Source organism: Salvelinus alpinus, chromosome 19 (genome assembly GCF_045679555.1).
Source record: "Salvelinus alpinus chromosome 19, SLU_Salpinus.1, whole genome shotgun sequence".
In the NCBI taxonomy this organism is placed as follows: Eukaryota; Metazoa; Chordata; class Actinopteri; order Salmoniformes; family Salmonidae; genus Salvelinus; species Salvelinus alpinus.
In genome coordinates this window covers 39,498,463-39,524,771 of record NC_092104.1, presented here as the reverse complement: position 1 = coordinate 39,524,771, position 26,309 = coordinate 39,498,463, and the positions used below count along the sequence as shown (strand labels likewise).

Here is a 26,309-nt window from a genome sequence, read left to right as displayed (position 1 = left end):
TAATATAGATAATAAATAACCAAATCTTTGATGATCTCTAGATAAAATAAATGCGTCTCGTCTGCTTCTGCAAGACGGTCGGCATAATCGTCATCATACTCCCTCATCTGATTGGTCGTTTCCAACGAACTGTAACCGGCATACGCGTCATCACACTCCCTCATATGATTGGTCGAGTATTCGGACCTTCTGACTTTGGCTGTCATCACATTCCCTCGTTTGATTGGTCGAGTAGGCGGGCCTTCTGACTTTGTGGCTGTGGTAACTCATGACGACCCAGTGTTGAGGCACTTTCAATAAAATCAGATCAGCGCTACAGTTTGTTACCACTGAAGCTGTGAGCTGTGCCGGGAAAGGTGGATTTAGGTCAGCGCAAGGATTGGACCGGCTGATTGCAGCCCTTAACATTGGCGATTGCGGCACTCTTTTCAACCATTTTTGGGGAGATAAGAGGACACCCAAAGTAACATTTATTGAGGGAGGAAGAGTAATTTTTTCGTTCCAATTAGCTCGTTTATCAGCCTACCAATTTACGGACAATTTCATATTCGTATCATCGACATCTGGCCTTTCTGTGAATGCATATTTCACAGTTGGCAAGCTGTATTTCTGCTGAAAGGTTTTAATTTTAAAGAGACGGAGGCGGCTGAGTAAACAAAGTACAACTGACAAGAAGCCCACCAACCATCATGGATAACGCTCACACAAAGAGTGTTGAAGAAGTTTATAGCCATTTCTCCGTCAACGAAAGCACTGGACTTGGTTTGGACCAGGTGAAACGTCAAAAGGAGAAATGGGGCTCGAACGGTATGTGAACCTCTACACCTTTACTAGTAGTACCGGTAGCTATTTAGCTAATGTTCACTATATGTCACTCATGAGGGAACATGATACCATCATTTAGTCCCACTGTTAGCTAAAGTTACCTAGGAGTTACACATTGGGGTAAATGTCAGCCCCATCACTCGGCCCGGTCATGGACTGAATTAATTTGGCTGATGTCATCGTAGACAACCTCGTGGGTTTCAATCTTGTACAAACTAGCTAGAAAGTAGTCAGTTACATGGGGGAATTGTTATATTAGTGTATGGGTATTTTAAACCAGGTATACAAGTATAGACCGCTGACGTGTGCCTTGGCATTCTGATGTGATGGCTAGCCTAGGACATTTGGGACAGCATAGCCGCTCGCCATGGGCATGGCACAGGCCTAGCTAGCTGACAGTTAATGATGCTAGTTAGCTAACGCAAGCCGGTTCATAGAATCCTGGGTTCTGTAGTTTTTCCTAGATGTTCACACAAGAAACGAGGCTCGATTCCCGATTTAAGCTCATGAAAGCGTCTACTGGATGACATAAAATAGATTGGGTGCGTCTGACACCATTCAAGGTGACCTCTGAGAACATGGGTTCAAAAAGTTACCTAATGTGTCACCACCATGAATTCAAACATTGATTGGGCAATATGCTTACCATCTACGACTTGCTACTGTTAATGACTCAGCCGAACACAAGACTGGGGTTTCACTCGGTGAATGCAATTAAATCAAAACCCTGTTTTTCCATGTTGCCTATAGCAAAGTTTTAGCTTTAGCAAAATCTGAACCAGGACATATGGGGTTTAGTGGGGGTCATTGGGAGTCAAATGGGGTGGAGATAAACAAATTGCAGTGCCATATGTTTGATTGTCAAAATTAACAGCATTAGCTACTAAAACATTACTAATGTAATGGTGTGTTCTCTTTTCCCTGTATGCACTTTGGATTGGCCCATCTCCAGAGTTACCTGCTGAAGAAGGTAATAACAACACGTCATTAAAATAGTTTGTTGTAAAAGTGAAATCTATGTGCTACAAATTCTTCTTGATTTTATGTGTTTCTACATCTCTTTCATTCCACAGGGAAGTCTCTATGGGAGCTTGTTGTTGAACAATTTGAAGATTTACTTGTACGAATTCTTCTGCTGGCAGCTTGTATATCTTTTGTAAGTATATCGCTTAGACTCTTTGTTTTTTTAGATCGGGTTTAGAACACACACTAACTTTGGTACTGCTGCTGCTTGCCATGGGCCTGGCATTTGGTCACAATCCTTTACAGTGACCGCTGTATTGAAGAGTATTGTGAATGTATTAGATTGTTTTGGTTTATTACATAGAGGTGACAATCCCCCCCCCCCCCCCACATGTTGCGTTAAGTTGTCATAGAAACAAACTCTTAAATCATCTGCTTGCTGTTCAGAGCTGCTGATGAAAGCACATCAGTAGGAGTGGGCTGTCTGGCATGGAAAGGGAAAGTGTATGTTTGACTTAGTGGCATGAGACGTGTGGACAGCAAATGTCTTCTGTTTGAATGCCTAGGCTGAGGTTACATTCACAGATCAGGCAGCCAAACAGCTGAGAAGGCTAGCTACACATCTGAGGAATGGTGATGACAGCAGTTGCTTGACTCGAGTTGCTATCACCATGTGTCTAACAAGACATTTGAGTCGTCTTTTACTCTCGCAGTGTAATCACTTCCTCTCCTCTGCCTCGTTATTTGGAGTAAGAAGCCTATCCACAAGCTAAATGGTTTGATTGAAATGTAACTGACAGCATACAGTGATCTAGCCTAATTTTCATTGTTCTGCAGTATTAGCAGTGTACTGCTACATCAGTGTTTACTATTCATGTTTTTTGGTAGTGGACAGAAGGAGGTTTTGGCACTGGAAAGGTTTACAATGTAGTGTCAGATAGTATGTACATTGACTTGAGGAGATGAGGTCCTTTTGATGCCAGTATGGAGGTGTCAAGAGCTGTAATCTATAATCCCAGTGTGTGTCAGTCTGCTAGAGGAGCTGGTATGCAGTGCCCAGCCTTGCGATATGGTGGTGTTGGTGGTTGCTGTCTGACGGGGACAGGCCACCACTCAAGACCAAATTTGGGCTCTGACCTTCAGTGGGAGGGCATTCCCCAGACGAATGCACCACGCCTTCTCCAATGCACCGCACTCCCATACTTTTGGTCGGTTGTCAGTTAAGTCAGATCCAATGATGGGCGAGTAGTAGGCTAATGAAATAACAAGCGGGTGCAGCAGAACTTGCAGAAGAACTTGCAGCGCGGTGTTCATGATGCGGCTTTGTCACGTTAAAGTGAATTTGTGCAACACGTGTCGTGTGCTCTTATTCTCAGTAGATAACATGCAAATTAGTCTTGCTCCCAGAAGAGTGTTTTTATCTCTGGTTTGTGAGAGAGGAAGAGTGCAGAGTTGGAGAATGGCTATGTTGAGTGAAATCTGTTGGTTGTGACCGATTACTGCAGCAGTAGTCCTGGTAACTGGTTTGTTTGAGGTGGTAAGGTGGCTGGCTGTTTGTTTCAACTGCTCATATTTGACATGCATACTATGCATGATACTTATGGCTACTGAGGGCCATTGATTAATTTGTCCAAATGTACTGTTATGTGCTGACACTGAAATTACATACATCAACACGATCTGTTATAAACTGTAGTCTTACTGTATTTTCGGTGTTCGATATAAGTTTTCGAATTTCAAATGTCTTATGTGCAAAATTGACCATAAATGAGATAAAAACAGATTTCATTTGGAACTTTAATTCAACAATGTGCGTTTATAAAGAGTTGGCTATGTATTGCTCAGTACAGCAAACTCTAGTTAAATAATCACTCAAAATAAAATCACGGTGCAAGATTACGATGAGGTTTATGGTATTTGAAAGGTGCTACGCATAGGATTTGTTAGAATTTTTGCGTTGTAATTTCAGAAAATGCCCATTAATATATCTGGCACTAATAATGGAATGATAGTGTTTTCACAATATTACATACCCACCAGTGTTGTGATTTTCGCCTATTTAGGGTTCCTGCCTGAGCAACATCTGTCAAAAATGTTCTGACTTTGTGGCTGTGTTATCTTATGAAAATCGCTATCATTTCCTGACTGCAAAAAGTCTACACTGTTCGCTCAATTTTTGTTTGTGAGACAACAGGCACTGAATAGTGTAGGGAATCATTGTACCATCCAAATCGTTGTGAAATATATTTTGAATAAGTACAAGTATTTTTTTACAGCTGTTTGAAGCTGGTGGACCAAAACCGGGAAAAAAACAGCAAGTTACTTTCTGTTCCGGTCCACTAGCTTCAAACAGCTGTAAAAACGATATCTGCCGGGAGAAATCAATGGGCTAATATCACAGCCAATCAAAACACTGGCGGGTAAGTAATACTGTGAAACACTATCATTCCACTATTACTGCAGCTATATTATGGACATTTTCTGAAATTACAATTCAAAAACACCTTTAGCACATTGCTTTTGAACTTGGAAAATGTTGTCCGGTTTTGGTGTTAAATGAGCTCAAAGCTTTAGAAAATGTTTTAACATCTAAACAAATGTGTTGTATTCATTTTGTTTAAATGTGTTACTCTTGCACTGATATCCTACTGTAAATCTTCTGATGTAACTGTTTGTATGTTCATCTTGTTGTCATTTATGTAAAAAATGCAGCTCACTCAACAAAATGTACATTTCTATGCATTTCTACCACTGCTAAGTTAATCAGTCGTATCAGAATGCATACACATTCTCCGTGGACATTTAGTTTAACCTTATTTCACAACCGTTTTCTTAACATGATTCTGATCGCTTAAATACATCGTAGTAAGCGTAACCAGGGGGAGAGATGTTATTAATTACTCCTGTGGAATCATGGCAATAATGGATCATCGTTGTCTTGTTTACCTTTAGGTCTTGGCCTTGTTCGAGGATGGAGAAGAAACAATCACAGCCTTTGTGGAGCCTTTTGTAATCTTACTCATTCTTATAGCCAATGCCATCGTGGGTGTGTGGCAGGTGAGCAACTTGCATGATGTAATTTAGACATCTTTTACAGTATTTTGAAAGTCGATGTTCAGTGTGGCGTTGCAATGTCAATGACAGTATTCCGAAACTCTTGTTTTGGTGCAGGCTGTGGAAAGGAATACTTATTGTATGCAACTAGCTAGCGACTATAGGCAAAACAGCTACCATAAAGAGTTGTAGGTAGGAGAATCCACAAGTCTCATACATTCTGTTCATTGGTCACATGGCAGTTTTATGCTTTCCTTTCTTTAAGGACTTGCTGTTCAATGGTAGATGAAAGTAGATGAAAAATGGGGCAAGGAAGAAAGTGGGTCACTGAGTACATTTGAGAAGGTTTAGGCATGACCAAAGTGACAATCCCTCCTCTTGCTCAGACTTCACGTCTGTTGCTTTAATTATGTTTACACCCATGGTCTCTTAGCCATTCTCTAATGTTTGCAGTCTTTGCAAGGAGAAATTTGTCTGTAGCAACTACCAACACAAATTGGCTGGATGCTCCCTTAGGATTTATTCATTCAGTCTAAATTCCTGCATGAGTTTGTCCAGAACTAGGTTACATTTCCTTAGTCTGTCGGAGTTTAACATTCCATAGATGGCATGTTTGTGAGCAAATGGTCTTGAACATTTGAATCCAGTCCATAAAGCATTTCTGTGTAGTCAAAGAATGGAATAAATGATAGGCAATTCAATCCACAAGTTGATAGTTGTCTCTTTTACTCTGTTTCGATGCCCATTTTCTTGTCAGACCTTTTGTCATGCTGGTTGACTTTGCTTGCACTGCCAGGCAGCCCCTAGGAGGAATGTTCAGTAAGCTAAGCCAGTGCATGCCATGGAGTAGACTTACTCAACAGGAAGTGATGCAACTGGCCATTCCTGCCCTGATAGGCTCTCACTAACTGATACGTTGAAGTTGTCCTAGAAATGTGGACTTTAGAACTAAGCTTTCTATTCTAAGTGATTGAGTGAACGTGACTTTGGCATGGTGTGAAGGTTCTTATTTAGCTACTGTTTTCATAAATTACTAGTATATGTGACTGACACAATGTTTACTACTTGCACTTCTGTTTTCTTAAGCATAATCAGTTACCATATGTAACTTTTGTTTTTGGCAACCTGACCAAATTCACATAGAAATTAGAGTTATATCTGTTATTCTAATTGAAAGCGGGTATATGAAGCTTTTAGATCTGTGCTATTTCTATGATTTTGTGCCTTTAAATTAACCCACCTATGTCTGCCGAAAGATATTTCACAGCGTTTTAGATTGTACAATGATTCTGAAATTAGGAAAACAATTAGAATTTTAGCAACCATGAAATGGCAGAGCGATTTCTGCATATTGCACCTTTTTTTTCTTTTTTTCCCTTCCAGATTTTAAAATATGCGAAGGCAAATCTCCTGGTCCTTGTCATGCACAATCTAAAGGCACAATCTCTAAGATCTCCTGCTGTCTTTGGATTCAAAACTGGTTATATTTCACAAGCCCCATCCATCAGTTAACAAAACAAAGTGGCATGTTGAAGTTACAGATTGTGCCTTTAAATGAACCCACATATCTGTAGTTTGTGAGATAGTGAAAAAGTAAAATGAGCTTATTTGAATTTGCATCTATAATGTCGTCAGATCATCAAGTTCAATTTCAAATATGTAAGCAAACGGTCAACATTTCTAATCTACACAGGAACGCAATGCTGAGGATGCCATTGAAGCCCTAAAAGAGTACGAGCCTGAGATGGGCAAGGTCTACCGCCAGGACAGGAAGACCGTTCAGAGGATCAAGGCCAAAGAAATCGTGCCAGGAGACATCGTAGAGGTTTCTGGTAAGGTAACCCTGTCTTTCTCGGTGCTTTAGGATGCATTAGACCTAGACTATTTCTGATAATTCAGTCATTTTGCTTATGAATAAGTATTGTTTAAGGTTGAATTATTAACAGTTATTATTCTTTGTTAGAAAAATATTTCCCTTTTAATAGTTTACCACTGTAGAAAAAAAGGACAGTCCTGATCTCTTTTTATGCAAAACAGCATTGTTTTTAGCCTTTGCTTTTTATGACACCTCATTCAGGTAAATGCTATTTTTAAAAGGGCTCATGAGCCTAGGCAAGGTCAGGCTGACGTTTTAGCAGTAAAAGCTCATTTCAATTCCCCTCTTCCCCTAGTCCCACTGCAGAGGTGACTCACCCTACAGAAGTGGTGTATTTTGGAATGTTTCTATTAACCCATTGTCCCAGATGACTAGGCACTAGTGCTGCTAAAGGCCTCTCGGATCATGTGCGCATGTTTCCTGGGGGTGCTTAACTCACCAGGGTGCACTGAACACACCACCTTGATGAGTCTCGCATGCGGCTCAACCGTAGCTAGAACATCCCCCTTGGAGCCGGTAAACTCAACCTTTGAGTGGCTTGTCTCCCGTTTTCTCAGTGCGGCTGGTATGACTCACCCAAAGACAGTGACTCTAGCACTTTAGCGAAGAGCGAGACGTCTCTGGTTTTGAGAGGAATGTGTCCTGGGCAATACCTGGCTGCAGTGCAGCGGGGGATGGACGTATTCAACTGATGTGGAGTTGAATGCTGGAGCCCTTGAAGGGCTAACGTTATCATGATACTTTGTTTAACCCTAAGCCATTGAGGTGATGCAGTGTTCTTTTGCGCAAAGTGGTGGGTTTATTTTAAGCCTGGATAGCCTGTCTAGATTATAAAATCATGGTGTATTTATAGCAGGCAGTGACAGTAGGGAAGATGGCCGGTGTCTTGTGCCCCCCCTCTCTGGGGAACATTGTTGCAGTGTGGGACAGTTTTTGGCAGGGCTCCAAAGTCACCTTGAGAAGGGCACCGTCAGCACTGCGTGCATTAGCTGCTCGCTAATTTCTATTAAACCAATTGTGATGGAAAATTAGGTTTGGGGGGTAGATGTTTGACAATGGCTTCATAATAGTATGGTTATCTAAGTGGGTCCTGGAAGTCTTCGTGGGTATTCTGTATAGTTGCCTTTATTTGATGCACAGGAATTTGTCAAAGACTGGTCCTGCTGTGTGAATTCCAGCCTCTGTGCCTCCTATGATTGTTTAGTGTGGGCATGATTGGTTGTGTGCTCTATGTTCACCCAGGAAAATGGCTAACATCCTTGCTCGGAAAGCAGACTTCCAGAGAGCGGCTGGTAAAGCAGATATTGTCAGAGTGATGCGTTGTGCATGCTGTCAGGTGGAAATTGAGAAGCTCACCTAAAAGAGGGCATATGGGTCAATTCTGCAGAGCCTTTTTATATTGGTTTCTGTGATGTTCTTTTCTGAATAATGTTTTTTGCCCAAAGTCCCAGTGTGACCCCCCCTGCCAGCAAGAGGCTGGTTGTGACGCAGATGCCAGCTCACTGCTGAGGCAGAGGACGCAGGCTGCAGTGACTGGCTGAGCTGTGAGCAGAATACTAAACGGGCCATCTCTGGCCCTGCCCTGCCTGTCAGCCAGCCTCTCGCTCCGCTCCACTCCGAGCCCATTTCTCCTTCCCAGCTCCTGTAAGCCCTCTGGAGGTAGACACATTTAGCTCTCTCCTTCTCAACTCTCATAAGCCCACATGGGACATCCACAGTCTAGAGATGGTGCTTTGCTCTCTGCTGATGTGTTTACTGTCCGGAAGATTATAGCCCAGTGTTGGTTTTCATTAATGTTTTGATTGTAGCTAATGCATTTCTCAGTACATCCTCTGGCTGGGCTGGCTGTCCTCTTGCTGTATCTGTGTACTGTAGTTCATCCTTGTCCAGCCCAAGCTGTCTGACCCAGCACTGTCAATACAGGGATGCTGTGCTGAGGTTTGCTGTCACTGCTGTTCTTACTAAACTAATCTGCAGCTATGTGATGTCAGCTTTCCTTGACTGCTGTTCCAGGCAGGGTTCCAGACTGCAACCATTTAGTTGCATTTTGTGACCCTTTGACTTGGCTGTGCGAATAAATGTTTTAATTGAACTCATCGGTGGGAGCTGCACATTCTACATGGTCACCTCACTCAAAATGTTTTTTTTTTTAGGTGGCTTAAACCATTATTTGGTCAAACAGTAAAATACATTATTCTCATGATTCCTGCCTGTACATGTTTCGCTGGGGCCTGCTGCGATGTCGAACGAGTCACTCACTTTCCTTTCCCGGAGAAAAAGTGTTCTGATTGATTAATTAGTTTAAACAAACCGATATCTTGTCAGAGGTATAATTTTTATTTCTCAACTCTCCATTTTGTGCTTAATAGCAACTATTTTACAACCAGATACAGTCCATTCAGAAAGTATTCAGACCCCTTGAGTTTTTCCAAATTTTATTACGTTACAGCCTTACTCTAAAATAGATGTAATAGTTTTTTCCCCTCATTAATCTACACACAATACCCCATAATGACAACAAAAAAAATTATGTATAATTTCTTTTTGGGGAAATATCACATTTACATAAGTATTCAGACCCTTTACTCAGTACTTTGTTGAAGCACTTTTGGCAGCGATTACAGCCTCGAGTCTGAGCACGGCCGGATGTCTCTCACACCCTCCCGTAGCGCCCAAGTCTTTGCAATCGCAAAAAATCTCTCCTCACATCAACCCTCAGCACTTTGATGTGTGAGTCTGTGTTTTATATGCTGACCTCACACCTCAACAAGCTTCTGATTTGGTCAGTGTCAATACTCCTGTCCACCATTGATTGGCAGATGTGTGAAGCAAATGCGTGTGCCCACAGAACAGTTTTTCGAGGTTGAGGAAGTGAGCGAAACATCCACACTAGCTCAGCCATCCACATAGCGTAAAGAGCTGCGCGTGTGATTATTCAACTGGGAACATTTTCACGCTGGGAGAAATGTTAAAGCATGACGTCACAATCGGAGCACAATTAGAACGATTGGGAAGAATCTTCTTCACGCTGGGGGGATTTTTACATGACGCCACCAGGGAAAATGTTGGTCTGATGAGCTGCGCCCTCTAGCATGTCCCTCACAGCACCGTGGTTCAGACAGCTGCTGCTCCTGCTAGGCGATTCACTTATCTCTCAACCCATAGTCACTCTTAATTTATCTCAGAACTTCAGGGAAATTAAGGAGATGGTTCTCTTCTCCCTGAATAGCTCAACATTGGCCATAAATGCAACGGCCATTCTTTTTAGTTTAACTTAAGGTGTTTATTGCACATAGCTAGTCATCAGCATAATGTGGTCTATATCCCGAGGTGTTGCATTTCTGCAGGAATCTGGGGGTTCTGGTACCTGGCCGGTGCATGTAGAGTAAAATAAGGGCCCACATACTGATAGGGGCCAGTCAGTGTTGAGTTGGATGGAGGGGGAGGATTGCTCAGCTGTTCCTATTGTTTGGACAGCAAGATGACCTTGTAGGGAAGTCAGTGGTAGATGGCGATCCCACCCCTCCAAGCCTAACGCGCAGACACTACCCATCAGCACCCTCCATGGCCTGGGATTCCAGACACCTAGCATGGCATGTGGCATTTTATGTGGGTCTGGCCAGCGTTTGCTGTCACTGTGGGGTCTTTTGGTGAGTGTCGGGTCAGCAGGAGGCACAATGTCTGGCTGGGTCTTGGATGAATGAGGCGGAGGGAATTGTATGTACTTGAAAAGAGGGCAGTATGCACTAAATAACCTGCTGTTCATTTAGCCTATATTGTTGTTCAACATTATCAATTCATTTAGACATTTCAGTGTTAAAGACTAACGGTACCAACCAACCGTTAAGGTACAATTTTCGGCATGTTTGCATTGCCCTTGCTTTTGAGTATTGAACTGCACTGTGGCAGCTTAACCTTGAGGCATGTCCTGAATTGCCTGCTGGGAATCTGCGCTATGCTGTCTGGTTAATAGAAGTCGCGGTAAATGGTCAGACCCTGGAGAGACTGTTAAGAGGAGCCAGAGATTGACCTTAACAGGAACATGAATACCCTTCAGAGCTTCCTCTTTTACCGTGGTCAGACTGTAGCCTTGTCCACAGCTTCTCATGACCACATGTGGAACGGTGCATTAGAATATTAAGAAGACTACTGTGTGGAGAGGGAAGGTAGGATGAGTCATCAACACTCCCCTTTCATTAGGCTAGGTATAGGGATTAGCAGGCAGAAGTTTTAAATGTAGACTCAGCTAAATGACGTTGCCATGAGCAGCACCGCAGATATTGAGCTGAGCGAGATGCGAGACTTCACTCTGTCACACACAGTATCTGTGCATGTGCAGGGGTTCGCTTCACGCTGTTCACAACATGGTAGCCACGGGACCAAAACAGCAGAGGTTGAGCCTCGCGCTTCAATGCTCTTAGTTGTTGTGGAAATTTACCCACTATGCTGTTTACTTTCTGCGTCTACGTCATATCGCTAAGTCTACCTTTTAATTACAACCTTTTCATGGTGTTGATGGCAACAAAACGCACTTAGTAATGGGATAGGGAAAGGACCATCCAGAGATCTTCTTTAACTAATCATTTAAATGTCTGAGATGCTACAGTTCATTCGGGAAAGTATTCAGACCCTTAGACTTTTTCCACATTTTGTTATGTTACATCCTTATTCTAAAATGGATTAAAAACAAAAAGCCCTCATCAATCTACGCACAATAACCCATAATGACAAATGAAAACAGGTTTTTAGAAAAGTTTGCAAATGTATAAAAAATAAAAACAAATACCTTATTTACATAAGTATTCAGACCCTTTGTAATGAGACTCGAAATTGAGCTCAGGTGCATCCTGTTTCCATTGATCATCCTTGAGATGTTTCTACAACTTGATTGGAGTCCACTTGTGGTAAATTAAATTGATTGGACATGATTTGGAAAGGTACAAACCTGTCTTTTTAAGGTCCCACAGCAAAAACCAAGCCATGAGGTCAAAGGAATTGTCTGTAGAGCTCCGAGACAGGATTGTGTCGAGGCACAGGTCTGGGGAAGGGTACCAAAAAAATGTCTGCAGCATTGAAGGTCCCCAAGAACCGAGACCTCCGTCATTCTTAAATGGAAGAATTTTGGAACCACCGAGACAATTCCTAGAGCTGGCCGCCCGGCCAAATTGAGCAATCAGGGGAGAAGGGCCTTGGTCAGGGAGGTGACCAAGAACCCGATGGTCACTCTGACAGAGCTCCAGAGTTCCTCTGTGGATATGGGAGAATCTTCCAGAAGGACAACCATCTCTGCAGTACTCCACCAATCAGCCCTTTATGGTAGAGTGGCCAGACTGAAGTCACTCCTCAGTAAAAGGCACATGACAGCCCCCTTGGAGTTGCCAAAAGGCACCTAAAGGACTCTCAGACCATGAGAAACAAGATTCTCTGGTCTGATGAAACCAATTTTGAACTCTGGTCTCAATGCCAAGCGTCAGGTCTGGAGGAAACCTGGCACCATCCTACGGTGAAGCATGGTGGTGGCAGCATCATGCTGTGGGGATATTTTTCAGAGGCAGGGACTCGTAGACTTGTCAGGATTGAGGGAAAGATAAACGTAGCAAAGTACAGAGAACTCCTTGATGAAAAACTTCTCAAGAGCACTCTGGACCTCAGACTGGGGTGAAGGTTCACCTTCCAATAGGACAATGACCTAAGCACACAGCCAAGACAACGCAGGAGTGGCTTCGGGGACAAGTCTCTGAATGTCCTTGACTGGCCCGGACTTGAACCCGATCGAATATCTCTGGAGAGACCTGTAAATAGCTATGCTCCCCATCCAACCAAACAGAGCTTGAGAGGATCTGCAGAGAAGATTGGGAGAAACTCCCCAAATACAGGTGTGCCAAGCTTGTAGTGTCATACCCAAGAATTGCTACCAAAGGTGCTTCAACAAAGTACTGCATAAAGGGTCTGAATACTTATGTAAATTTAATATTTTATTTAATACATTTGCAAAAATGTATAAAAGAAAAAACTGGTTTTGTCATCATGAGATCATACTTTTTGGAGAAATGTACTCTGGTCTGATGAAATAAAAATGTAACTGTTTGGCCATAATGAACATCGTTATGTTTGGAGGAAAAAGGGGGAGGCTTGCAAGCCGAAGAACACCATCCCAACTGTGAAGAACGGGGGTGGCATCATCATGTTGTGGGGGTGCTTTGCTGCAGGAGGGACTGGTGCACTTCACAAAATAGATGGCATCATGAGGATGGAAATTTATGTGGATATATTGAAGCAACATCCCAAGACATCAGTCAGGAAGTTAAAGCTTGGTTGCAAATGGGTCTTCCAAATGGACAATGACCCCAAGCATACTTCCAAAGTTGTGGCAAAATGGCTTAAGGACAACAAAGTCAAGGTATTGGAGTGGCCATCACAAAGCCCTGACCTCAATCCCATAGAAAATTTGTGGGCAGAATTGAAAAAGCGTGTGCGAGCAAGGAGGCCTACAAACCTGACTCAGTTACACCAGCTCTGTCAGGGGTGAATTTTGGCCCATTCCTCATCTTATTGTGGGAAGCTTGTGGAAGGCTACCCAAAACATTTGACCCAGGTTAAACAATTTAAAGGCAATGCTACCAAATACTAATTGAGTGTATGTAAACTTCTGACCCACTGGGAATGTGATGAAAGAAATAAAAGATGAAATAAATCATTCTCTCTACTATTATTCTGACATTTCACATTCTTAAAATAAAGTGGTGATCCTAACTGACCTAATACAGGGAATTTCTACTAGGATTTAATGTCAGGAATTGTGAAAAACTGAGTTTAAATGTGTTTGGCTAAGGTGCATGTTAACTTCCGACCTCAACTGTACATACATACATTTCTAATCGTATAGTATACATAGATTGTGAGCTAAAGAACCTTTCCTACAAGGATTATTTATTGACTATGGCTTTCCAAATCGCCAACCACCGCTATTTGTAAGGTTCATTTTAAGTGAATGTTGTGATTTTAAAATATTTTAACCATTCCTGAACCTGTGACCAGAAGCAAGCTACATAGGGGCAATACCAGAATAAATGATCTAGTGATTGTCTCTTTGCAGCAAAATCTACAGAGCTGAGAGAGGTTCTATGCCCCATATATATAGCATTCTGTTGGTGGCAAGAATTTTGTATAATAATTTAAATTGAAAAACTTGACGTGTTGAATCAAGGTTTATGAACTGGTATTAAAAACACACGTGCCATGGAATCGGTACATCAAATCTCTTCCCATTTATTTTGAAACCTGTATGGAGCAGCTGTCAACATTTTTTGTCCTCATGAAACTGATATTTTTCTATTTATGCCAATTTGTGTCTTTTAATATATGGCAGGCGAACAAGTTCCCTACCTTTTCCCTTTTCCACTTGCCTCCTACATTTTTGTGGTAATGCTGCAATCAGTTAGTTATGCGTATGGATTGAGCAGACATTCCCATATATTTTCAATAGCTGCATATGTGACAACTCCACCGTTTTTATTCATAATATCATTAATAAATATTATAATTTTTTTCCATAAAGAATGTTTTTTTTAAATTAATCAGTATATTTGAGTATAACAATTGTTCTATCTCTTCAGGAGGATAATACTGAAATTGTAACCGGCTTTGTATGGCTTGTTTAAGGAAGGGCGATACTTAAAATGATTTATTTTTATTTTTTATTTTTTATTTTTTTTGTCGGAAATGAGAAGCTGTAATCTGTAGACAGGCAATTTATGAACAAAGGATGAGCCTTTCTTGATAACCTACTGGAGAACCATTTTTGGTTTAAGTTTAACTTATGTATGAGTGAAGCTTTTAGTAAGAGGTTTAAAGCTTTAATATCTCATTTTAGCCCCCCCCCAAACTCATTCATTATATAAATAGGCACGTTTAATTTTGTCTGGCTTAGCATTCCAAATGAAATATTGTTTGCTCATATGATTAAAAAAATGAGTCATCTGGAGTAGGCAGCACCATTAGTAAGTAAGTAAACTGTGATAGGACCAAAAAGTTAATCAATGTGATTTTTCCATAAATAGACAAGTATTTACCTCTCCATGGTTGCAGAATCTTATCTATTTTTGCAAACTTTCTATTGAAATTAATTGTAAGTTCTTGTATATATATTTAGATGTGAATACCAAGTATGTCTACATCATCCACTCATTTTTAGTATTTAAACTACCTTGTAGTTTACCAATGAATTTTTGCATCACAACATAAAGTGGAAGAGGCCTCCAGTTTTTATTTATTTAAATGGACTGGATCTTTATACTTACCACCTGGGTCCTGTTTTAGTAGTAATGAAATCAGACCTTGTTGAGTGCCTGAAAGTCTACCATTTTTATAGGAGTAATTCAAATGGCCTCAAAGTTTCTCTTCTGTAAGTTGGCCTTCACACAGGTCTTTCTGTAAATTTGTTAATTTTACATTATTACTATTATTAGGAAATAAATCCTTACAGTTAACATCATTCAGGGGAAATGGAGGAGACTGAAAAAATATTTTGCTTCTTTCAACAAATAATTTGGTGAATCATGGATGACTCATTTGTAATGAGTTTCTGTAAATTATTTTTGGTAGTATTTGTATGTTGAAGATTCAAGAATTTATTTCTTTATTTTTGTAGTACATAGTTCTTGAATAAGTACCTCCATTTCTTTTTGTTATTCCTTTTATTTATTTTGTGCCTCTATAGTACAGTTTCCATTACCATCTACCTGAATTGTTAGTGTACTATACACTTGGTCAGTAGTGGATACTGCCTAGACAAGAACAGCTGGTTAAGAGCACTTTAAGAGTTCCAGGACGTTATTACCTGTTGAGTGTTTCTGAAATAGCCTCCTCAGAATAGCAGCTTTTCAGCCTTTTGTTGTATCTGCCATCAGCACCTGCACCCTCAGGATTGGACACACAGAAACCTGCTGTGTCATGCAGTCATAAACGCAAGGGCTTGTGTCCGTCTGTCTGTCTTCCTGGTTTGGCGGCCTTGCTTGGACCTACTCCTCTGTTGTAAAGAAGGACACCCCTGAGAGTCATGTCTGGCACTGACTCTTGAGTCCGTGCGTCTTGTTGCTATGCTGCCTGTCTCACTCTCCTAGGTGTGGAGACTGTCACAGAGGTTTGGCCTGGTACCAAGTAGGATGTTGACATAAAGGGACAGATTATATATATACACACACTTCATCCAGAGCAGTCCTGCGGGCCAGTTGAACTGCACCAGGACAATGTAATGTGTGCCTTGTGTGCTTTTCACTGTTGCGTTTCCTTTTTTCTTATGACATCAACAAGTGCCATTTTAAACAGCCTCAAGCCATCCCAATTTGTTTCTCTAGTTCCCTCCTGTCCTGCAGTCATAAGTATGTCTTAAAAAATGTATTGTCTCTTAGCACAGGAAGTATTACACAACCCTTAGGATGTGGCCGTTATACTTCATGGCCGAAGGGGAAACATTTGACTGGTCATGTTTTCTTTCTGTTCAGTTTGGCCTCAGATTGTATATTGAAACTCTTCCCAAACGTATCTTTCTTTGGCCTTTAGATATTATTCTGTAACAGTTTGCCTTTGTCTGAATAGACCAAGTGAGGCTGATGATAATTTGTTTTGTTTTTCAGATGAAGGCCCTATAAATTGTCAGACTAGCCACCCAAGTCAGACTGTTTTCTCTGCTACCGCCAAGACACAAGACTGCTTAACAGTTAATAAAAATGTGCTACTCGGAATATTCACACCTCAGTTTCAAGGGTGTTTATTTAAAACAATAAAGAAAAATAACCCGGTTTCCTCTGGGGTAGAACACCAAGCCCCTCGGTTCTAGCAGAACATAAGGATGTCTGTCCGGTAGCAACCTCTCACTACCTCCAACCCTCCCGTGTGCTGCCCTCCTGACAGCTTTATGGGCCCCGTACAGCTGGTGAGCAATCAGCCCCTTGATTACTCAAAAGCCTCAATTAGTCCTGGCCGGAGGAACCGTTGAGACCTGGCACGTCGCAGAGGGAGCCGCCACCGCGGGATGTAGATCTGTCACCACCAGGCCTCGAGTCTCCCCTGGGTGCTTGTCTGCGGTACGCCTCCTCCGGTCGTCAGTGCGATGTACGTCTCCCTTCTCGATAGGGCATCCGCGTTCCCATGCTTCGCACCTGACCTGTGCACAACAGAAAAAGAGATGTTGAAGGGACAAGAACCACCAGGTGACTCGATCGTTCGTGTCCTTTCCCCTGGCCATCCAGACCAGGGGAGCATGGTCTGGGACCAGGGTGAGGTGAGTGCCCAACAGGTAATACTTAAGTGTCTAATGCCCACTTCACCACTAGACACTCTCGACAATCGAGTACTTATTTTCTCAGGGTATCAACTTCTGGCTTATGTACATGGGGTGTTCCTCCCCATTGTGTACCTGGGACGGGATAGACCCTAGTTCCGTGTCGCAGGCATCCGTCTGCACGAGCATTGGTACCTGGAAATCGAGCATCACGAGAATCGGATGGGAGCACAGGGCTTCTTTCAGACGCCTGAATGCCACTTTGGCCTCATCCGACCACTTCACTGTTTTTGGAAGGCGGGCCCTGGTCAGATCGGTAAGGGGGAGGCTATAGCTGCAAAGTTGGATAAACCGGCGATAGTATCCCGCCAGCCCCAGGAAGGACTTGACCTTTGTCTTGGTGCGGGGAACGGGCCAGTCACGAACCGCCTGGACCTTCCTCTCCTGGGGCTTAACGTTTCCCCTGTCCGATCAAATACCCCAGGAACTCTACCTCCTCGAACCCCAGCTTGCATTTCTTGGGATTCGCTGTCAACCCGGCTTTCCTGAGCGCGTCCAGTACCACCTGGAGGCACGTCAGTTGCGCTTCCCAACCTTGGCTGTGGATGATGTCATCCAAATAGGCTGCTGCGTACTGTTGGTGGGGTTGGAGGACTAAGTCCATCAGGCGCTGAAACATGGGCGGGGCTCCATGGAGAACGAATGGGAAGACCCGGTATTGGTATAACCCGTCCCGTGTTGAGAATGCTGTCTTCTCCCGTGAGGAGGCTTCCAAGGGTACCTGCCAATATCCCCTGGTCAGGTTCAGGGTGCTGATGTACCGGGCCTTTCCAACCGGTCGATGAACTTGTCCACCATCGTCATGGGGTAGGCGTCAAACAAACTGATATTGTTCACCCCCTAGATGTCATTGCAGAAACGCAGACTACCGTCCGGTTAGGGCACCATCACGATGGCGCTGCACCATGCACTTTGGTACTCCTTCGATGACTCCCATCCTCAGCATAGCCTCCACCTCCTGCTTCACGGCCTTCCTTCGGGCCTTGAGGATCTGGTATGGCCTCTTTCGTATCGTGTGTTTTTGGGGCGGTGATTTGACACTCTGGGTAGCTACGGCAATATTCTTCCAGGCGGCAATCCGTTACCGGGTCTTCTCCATTCCCAGGTGCGCCCCCAACAAATGGGTGTGGGCTAGCTAAAGAATGGTTCTGACGTACCGGTGGGGCAGCAACAGCACCTCTCGAAGTTCTCCCTGTTCGTGCGACACCTGATACAACAGGTTATTTTCGATTTGGAAATGGGGGTATTGCCGGTCATTCAACCCCGGAAGAAGCTGGCCATCCACCACTATCACTTGGGCTGCAGCAGCTTTCAAGTTTGGATTCTCCCACTGGAAGGTCCTGAACTGTCCCCCTCGGGGCTCAGGGCAGGTGTCTCGGGGGTCCCTCGAAATCAAGGAGGAGGAACATGGGTTCATACTCTTATCCAGCTCGTGTTTCCACTGTGCTGTGGACAATCTTGTCCCACGAGGAGGGGTACCAGAAACTCTGGTACGGCACCCACCACCATCTGGCAGCTCCCTTGTGGCGTCATGATGGTGGCCTGCCCAGTCGAATACCGCTTGGTGCCGCTGTGGACAAAGGAGACAGACATCTCACCATGCTCGGTCAGATGGGCCTGCAGGCGTGCTTGTACAAGTGTTACCACACTCCCAGAATCCATCAGGATGTCGTGACCGTCAACTTTCACCGGGACCATGGGTGCTGGTGGTTCGCTGCGGGCCCAACAGGAGGTGACATAGTTTACTCTGTGCCCCGACTCGTCTCCGGGGCCCCCTGATGGCATCGACTCCTCTCGACCCGGGCAATTCCATGCAAGGTGTCACTGGGTGCCACACTCAAAACACCACCTTTGGTCTTCATCCACCTGGGGTCGTCGGTGGTGGGTTGACTCCCCTGGTGGTCTCCCTGTGGGACTGCAGTCCTTTAGCCCAGCTGACTGTCAGATTGGGGAGAATGGTGGTGGGATCGTCCTTCCGTTCCCTTCGACGGCTCCCAGACTCGGCCTACGTCCCCTTCAGCAGGGCCTCTGTGTTCTGGTGCGTCTCCACGGCTCCCAAGGGGTCCTCCCAAGGTTTGGGGCGTACGTAGGCTTGCTTCATGTCGTGAGGTAGCACCCGTAAGAAGCGATCCATGACCACTTTGTTGATAATGGGGAAGGTGGCTACGTCGGTTAGGAGCCATGCTCTGGTGATGCGCAGTAGTTTGCTCACTTGGGCTCGGGGGGGAAGCTTCTGACACAAACCTCCAGTTGGGACCAAAGGGCCAGGTTGTACCTGTAGCGGCTGAGTACCTCCCACTTGAAACAGTCGTAGTTAGCCACCTGTTTGGTGTTGAGGTCATAATACGCCTTTTGGGCGTCTGGACAGGAACGGGGCCAGCAGACTCGCCCACTTCGCCTTGGGCCAACCTTCACGGAGTGCTGTCCATTCGAATGTGCAGAAGTAGGTCTCGATATCATCATCCTCCGTTAGCTTGATTTAAAAACTGAGTGGGATGTGATTTGGTCTGTTTCTCCTCGAAGCTTCCTGACTTCCTCCAGCTGTCGGACATTCTGTAGACGCTGTTCTTCCAGCGTTCGTTCCTGAATGTCCTGTTGTGCTTGTTGGGCCCGAACGAACTGAGCTATCAGCTCGTCCGCGCTGATACTGCGTAAACGTCAACCCTGGTCTGACCATGTTGTCAGACTTGCCCGCATTCTCCACCACTTGTGGCAGACCAGGGGGTTTGATCAAAACGTTTACTCAGACAAGTGTGTTACCTCAGTTTCAAGGGTGTTTATTTAAAAGAAAAAGAACCCGGTTTCCTCTGGGGTAGAACACCAAGCCCTTCGGTTCTAGCAGAACGTGAGGATGTCTGTCCGGTAGCAACCTCTCACTACCTCCAACCCTCCCGTGTGCTGCACTCCTGGCAGCTTTATGGGCCCCGTACAGCTGGTGAGCAATCAGCCCCTTGATTACTCTCCAGCCTCAATCAGCCCCAATTAGTCCTGGTCGGACGACCCCTCGAGACCTGGCACATCCAGCAGAGGGAGCCACCACCGCGTGATGTAGAATGCCTGTCACCATCAGGCCTCGACGAGTCTCCCCCTTGTGGCTTGTCCGCGGTATGCCACAATACGCTCTCACATACACACACACACACACACACACACAATGCACATGCATGTTGACGCCCCCCACACACAGACACACTCACACAGACACACTTTCACATACGCTGCAGCTACTCTGTTTTATTATCTATCCTGATTGCCTAGTCACTTTTCGGCGCAATTCTGCGTTTTGAATCCAAAATAGGTGACCTACGTGATTCGTGTAGATCCAATGAGAAAAGTTTGGGCGGGGGGGCTTTGGATCACTACTAGCTGTCAGTGAACGAGTGATGCGCGTATGGATAAATACTGGCTGTATCCAAGGCTCAGCCAATCGTTCACATAACAGAATGCAGCACGCGACTGAAGAGAGACACAACCAATGTGCTAGTTACAGCATCAGCGAGCACCCTGGAAATACAGCGGGCGAGTGAAAAGGCAGTTGGCGCGTCCTCTGAACGATAACGAAGAGGTAGGTGAGAAGCCTGACCACGGAGACGGGGGCAAGAAGGTGATGAAGCGTACTTCATGAACTGTAACCGAAAAACAACTGGCATTTGGATAGTTTGAGGTGAGGGAGAAAGTGTGGTAGAACAAGTATTGTTCACATTAAGTATCTTGCTAGCTTTATCGAATTCTCTGTTAGCTAGCCAGAGAAATGTTGAGCAACATTAGTCAATTTAACTGTTCAAATAATTTAGTTTATGGTATGAAAAATTAGCTGGCTAATAAAGTCAGACAGCTAACGTTAGCTAACACCTACCTACATGTACATTTTACTGTATCTCAACTACGTCGTACCCCTCCCTGCACATTGACTCAGTACCGATACTACTTGTATATAGCCTCATTATTGTTACTATTTCCTTTTTTCATTTAACTAAATGTTTTTACCTTTTAACTCTGCATTATTGGGCAAGGGCTCGTAAGTAAGCATTTCACGGTAAGCCTACACCTGTTGTATTCGGCACAAATAACATTAATACAATTTTATACTTCCCTCTGTGAGGTAGGTTGCCTGACCTTATCAGAAGTGAAACGCATTGTTCCACATTAGACAGTTGAAAGATGCGATTGAGCTCTACACAATTATTTCTGAGAAAAGATGTCTCATGATTGGCCCATGGCCACTGGTGGTCCAGAACTCCTGGCACCAGTGTCTGTAATATGGCCTGATACACGTACCCAACTGCACACCGGGGTGAGTCTGTCTCTCTCTCTCTCTGTCTCTGTTCCAGTGTGTACTGTTTGTTCTAAGAGCCACTCCTGTTGTGTCTGAGTTTTGGAAGGCGGGGCTCCATGTCCGAGTGACAGCGTCTGGGATTATCTCCTCCACCTCTTCCTGTTCAGTGGAGATGATGGAAACAGCTGCTATCAGTTACAGTTCAATAAAGGAAATTAATGACTGTGCAGGGGCATAGCCATGGTGGGCCCACCCACTGGGGAGCCTGGGTGGGGGTGGGGAGCCAGGCCCAGTCAATCAGAATGAGTTTTATTACAAACAGAAATACTCCTCAGTTTCATTAGCTGTCTGGGTGGCTTGTCTCAGACTATCCCGCAGGTGAAGAACCCGGATGTGGATGTCCTGGGCTGGAGTGGTTACATGTGGTTCTGAGGCCGGTTGGACGTACTGACAAATTTTCTAAAACGACGTTGGAGGCGGCTTATGGTAGAGGGATGAACTTTCAATTCTCTGGCAACAGCTCTAGTAGACATTCCTCCAGTCAGCATGCCAATTGTACACTCACTCAAATTAAGACTTCTGTAGCATTGTGTTGTGTGACAAAACTTCACATTTTAGAGAGGCCTTTTATTGTCCCCAGTGCAAGGTGCACCTGTGTAATGATACGCTGTTATAATCAGCATCTTGATATGCCACACCTGTCACTTGGATGATATATTTTGGCGAAGGAGAAATGTTCACAAACAGATATAAACAAATTTGTGCACAATTTTAGAATATTCTGGGATCTTGTATTTCAGCTCATGAAACATGGGACCAAACTTTACATGTTGAGTTTTATATTTTTGTTCGGTATAGTTTTATATTTTCCTCTCCCCTCAAGCGCACAGGGGGATCATGTTTACATAATTAAAAAACAAGCCATTTATTAGCCTTTTCTTTTTCTTCTCTGTCTGCATGACATCACCTTGTTCGTCCTGGGATGGTTTAAAGTTGACTAAAGATGCACGTCTTCTTGTTTGCCTCCTTTGCGAGATGGTCTGTGTGTGGAGGTGTTTTTATTAGGGACATTCATTTTGACAGGCCAGCATGGTTAGTGGAATAATTGTAATACTATGTGGAGTCTCCAGGGCCCGGTTTCTCGATAGCAATGGAACTTTGGCATCTACGAGGGCCGAAGATTTAACATGCGTTTCCCGGAACACCACGCAGAGAGAATGATCAATTAGTACGTCGTTGGAGCATGTCTACTGATGGGATCGAAAGAAAGCCAGTGCTGCTCTCGGATCAGCTTCCTACATTCAAATCTTACTTTAGCATTATATATGTTCCACAATACTGATGGCAGATTAGCTCCTAGAGATATTATCACCTATGGGTGCAAATATTGAGGCAGCTTATTCTAACGCTTACTCTATAATAATGCATTAAATCAAGATTTGGTACATCATGAAATATATTGAGGAAAAAATTGGACAGTAGTGTACAAATCGCAAATTAGAAGTCAATTAATTGAACATAAATATATAGGCCTATAGCCCACATGGTATATTATTTAATGCAGTCATTCTGTTTTTAATTTGATGCGTCCTTTTTACCGTTTGCTTGTTTGTAACAATTGCAAAGACATTGGGAACTTTGTATTTGTAGTCAACTTCACAACGAAGTCATCGGCAGTCCCAGAGAGACAGATAAACATCTTGATTCTATGTTTAGCAGAGATCTTCTGTGTATAAAGTGACACGGTAGGGAAAAACGCATCTAACGACTCACTTAGTTGTTCCACGAGTGGTCTGAGGCAGTCGGTAAATAACAAGCTTTTTCAAGTCCTGCTTTGGTGACGATGGTTTTGGGAAACAGCTCGGAGGTTTAACGATGCTCCTATAAAAGTTCTAACTACCAACTTAGCCTTAAGATGCTTTTGGGAAACCGGGCCCATATCTGTAAGAGCAAATTGACATGTTTTATGTGGAACTGCTCTGCACGTTGAAACTGAAAGAAGAACCGTGCCTTAAACCGAGTGGTTTCCCCATCTCCCAGCATTTATGCGCTAATAGGTTGCTGAATCGGGTCACCACAATTCAGATGTGGCCCAAATTGGGTTCTTTCTTATGGACCGGCCTTTTAAGGCTCACCAGTCCTCCATTTCCTATTCCTGCTCTGGTGTTTCTTTCTCCCCTACAGCGATAGAAGCCCAGTACCCTTCCTCTGCCTTCGTGTGGCCCAGCAACCAACCTTGAAATGAGCTATAGTCTGTCGGTTAACAGTGAAGCTGAATAAATTGCATCTATATTTCAGTGAACAGCTTGGTAGTCTTCAAGGTCCATTAGTCTAAGCACTCTGTATAGGGTGTTTTTTTTCATAATGTTCTGCTTACAGCATAGGCTTAAACTTGTTTATGGCTTTGCACATGCATAACCAGTTTGTCTTGAGAGACCTGTAACTATATTGTGTCTGTTTTGTGCTACAATGAGTTGACATCATGGGCAGATGTTATGGAGGTCATGTGAGGTATCATGTGTCTACTTTTTGCTGATTGCAATGCATCATTGTCCATTTATGACATTGTAATCTGTTTCTCTAATTCTCTCTGTGTGTCTGTCTTCTTTCCCCCCTAGTTGGAGACAAGGTTCCTGCAGACATCCGTCTCTCTTCCATCAAATCTACAACCCTGAGAGTAGACCAGTCTATCCTGACCGGTAAGACACCCAGCTGTTTGCTGCACTGTTTTTCCTATACTCAGGGTTGCCATGTCCATGGTTTTCCTGCAGAATTGGGCTACTTTGAAAATTATGTTGCGGGTGAAAATGTATTGGTTGTGGGTTTTTGGGTTATTTCTATGTCACACCGCGGCCGCCGTGGCATTTCTCTGTAAAATATATATGTATATTTCACTGTGACTTGCTGCTGGCAGCGAGGCAGGTTGTTGGTGAGTGAGTGGGGTGTTGAGAGAGAGCACTGCAGCTTAGTCCACTATTGGCTGAGTCACGTGAATGAGAGGAGCCATAGCAGAACGCGCATCACGTCGTGACAACTGTTTTTAGACTATCATTATAGAAACACCTATTTTTCTCCAACCCTTTTTCCATTAAACATATTAACAGGCTAGAGCTGATGCACGTCAATACATAATGGAGACAAAGCTCTGGAAAATGACTTTGGGCGCACTAGAGCGTATTACATAAATTATCTCGGATGTGGTTTAAACTCCATTATAATGTGGACTTTGCTTAAAGAAAACAGTATCAAGCAAAGTGTTTTAAGCATTCTCAGTTCTCAGTTATGGAACTCCCTTGCGTGGTTCTTTTTAATGAAACTGACATTAAATGTGGAAATGATACATTTACCTTTGGCCAGCAATTAGCCTATTCATTTATATGCTACTGTAGGCTACCAATTGATACAGAAAATATGTAGAAATTACAATCACTGGAGTCATTGCAAATCAATTTGTGCCACTTGTGTAGTCTACCTGGAGCTGGCAAACTGATTTATTAAATAGCCAATAACTTCAGTTTGTTGTAGCCTTTTTGTTATTGTGCGATTATTAAGGGCCAAGTTTAGTTAATTCAATTGGACGTTGTCAAAGCTCTATTGCAATTGCAGATCAGTTGTTGGAATGCATTAGATTGATGGTAACCGTGGTCAGATTAGGCCAAACAAATAATCACTGGCTGTTGTTGACAAGCATATTCAGATCATATACATGTTATTTAATTCAGTGATTGAAATGATGACCCCCATCCTCAGTAGGCTATTGGGAAATACAAACACTTATCTTGCAATCGGCTCGCTTATTCATGTTTAATAAATTAGTCTAAGCAAGCTGCTAAGCAAGCTGCTAAATTGTTCAGTTTACATATTGTCTAGCCTACTGTAGACTACCTGAAATGAGATGTAGGCCTATCAGGGGCTATAGGCTACCTGCATGTATCCACGCAAACCATGGAAAAGTTGAATTACAATCATAGGCTACAGAATTAAATCTGGGTTCATGCCTTTTATTTATTTATTTTTATTTCACATTTATTTAACCAAGTAGGCCAGTTGAGAACAAGTTCTCATTGACAACTGCGACCTGGCCAAGATAAAGCAACGCAAAGCGACAAAAAAACAACAACAGAGTTACACATGGGATCAACAAAAGTACAGTCAATAACAATAGAAAAATCTATATACAGTGTGTGCAAATGGTGTAAGGAGGTAAGGCAATAAATAGGCCATAGTAGCAAAGTAATTGCAATTTAGCAAATTAACACTGGAGTGATAGATGAGCAGATGATGATGTGCAAGTAGAAATACTGGTGTGCAAAAAAAAGTAAATAAAAACAATATGGGGATGAGGTAGGTAGTTGGATGGGCTATTTACAGATGGGCTGTGTACAGCTGCAGCGATTGGTGAGCTGCTCAGATAGCTGATGCTTAAAGTTAGTGAAGGAGATATGTCTCCAACTTAAGCGAATTATTATTATTATTATTATTATTTATTTTATTATTATTATTTTATTTTTTTTGTAATTCGTTTCAGTCATTGGCAGCAGAGAACTGGAAGGAAAGGTGGCCAAAGTAGGTGTTGGCTTTGGGGATGACCAGTGAGATATACCTGCTGGAACGCGTGCTAGGGGTGGGTGTTGTTATGGTGACCAGTGAGCTTTACCTAGCAAAGACTTATAGATGACCTGGGGCCAGTGGGTCTGGCGACGAATATGTAGCGAGGGCCAGGCAACGAGAGCATACAGGTCGCACTGGTGGGTGGTATATGGGGCTTTGGTGACAAAATGGATGGCACTGTGATAGACTACATCCAGTTGGCTGAGTAGAGTGTTGGAGGCTATTTTGTAAATTACATCGCCGAAGTCAAGAATCGGTAGGATAGTCAGTTTTACGAGGGTATGTTTGGCAGCGTGGGTGAAGGGAGCTTTGGCGGGTGCGGGCAGCAATCGGTTGAAGAGCATGCATTTAGTTTTACTAGC

General features: G+C 43.5%; 1 protein-coding gene across 3 annotated transcripts in view; it reads left to right on the top strand.

Moving 5' to 3' along the window:
• The first annotated feature begins 436 nt into the window (after window positions 1–436).
• Window positions 437–26,309, top strand: part of LOC139545922 (sarcoplasmic/endoplasmic reticulum calcium ATPase 2-like) — a 40,035-nt gene continuing 14,162 nt past the window's right edge. For 2 of the 3 annotated variants that reach the window (XM_071354163.1, XM_071354162.1), the window contains exons 1-6: window positions 437–807; window positions 1,778–1,795; window positions 1,899–1,981; window positions 4,741–4,845; window positions 6,536–6,674; window positions 23,955–24,035. In XM_071354163.1, the coding sequence (XP_071210264.1) occupies window positions 690–807; window positions 1,778–1,795; window positions 1,899–1,981; window positions 4,741–4,845; window positions 6,536–6,674; window positions 23,955–24,035 (544 nt within the window). In that variant the 5' untranslated portion in view covers window positions 437–689. Of the gene's footprint in view, window positions 808–1,777; window positions 1,796–1,898; window positions 1,982–4,740; window positions 4,846–6,535; window positions 6,675–8,355; window positions 8,378–23,954; window positions 24,036–26,309 lie in introns of those variants that run through there. The other variant, XM_071354164.1, reaches the window with a different exon arrangement.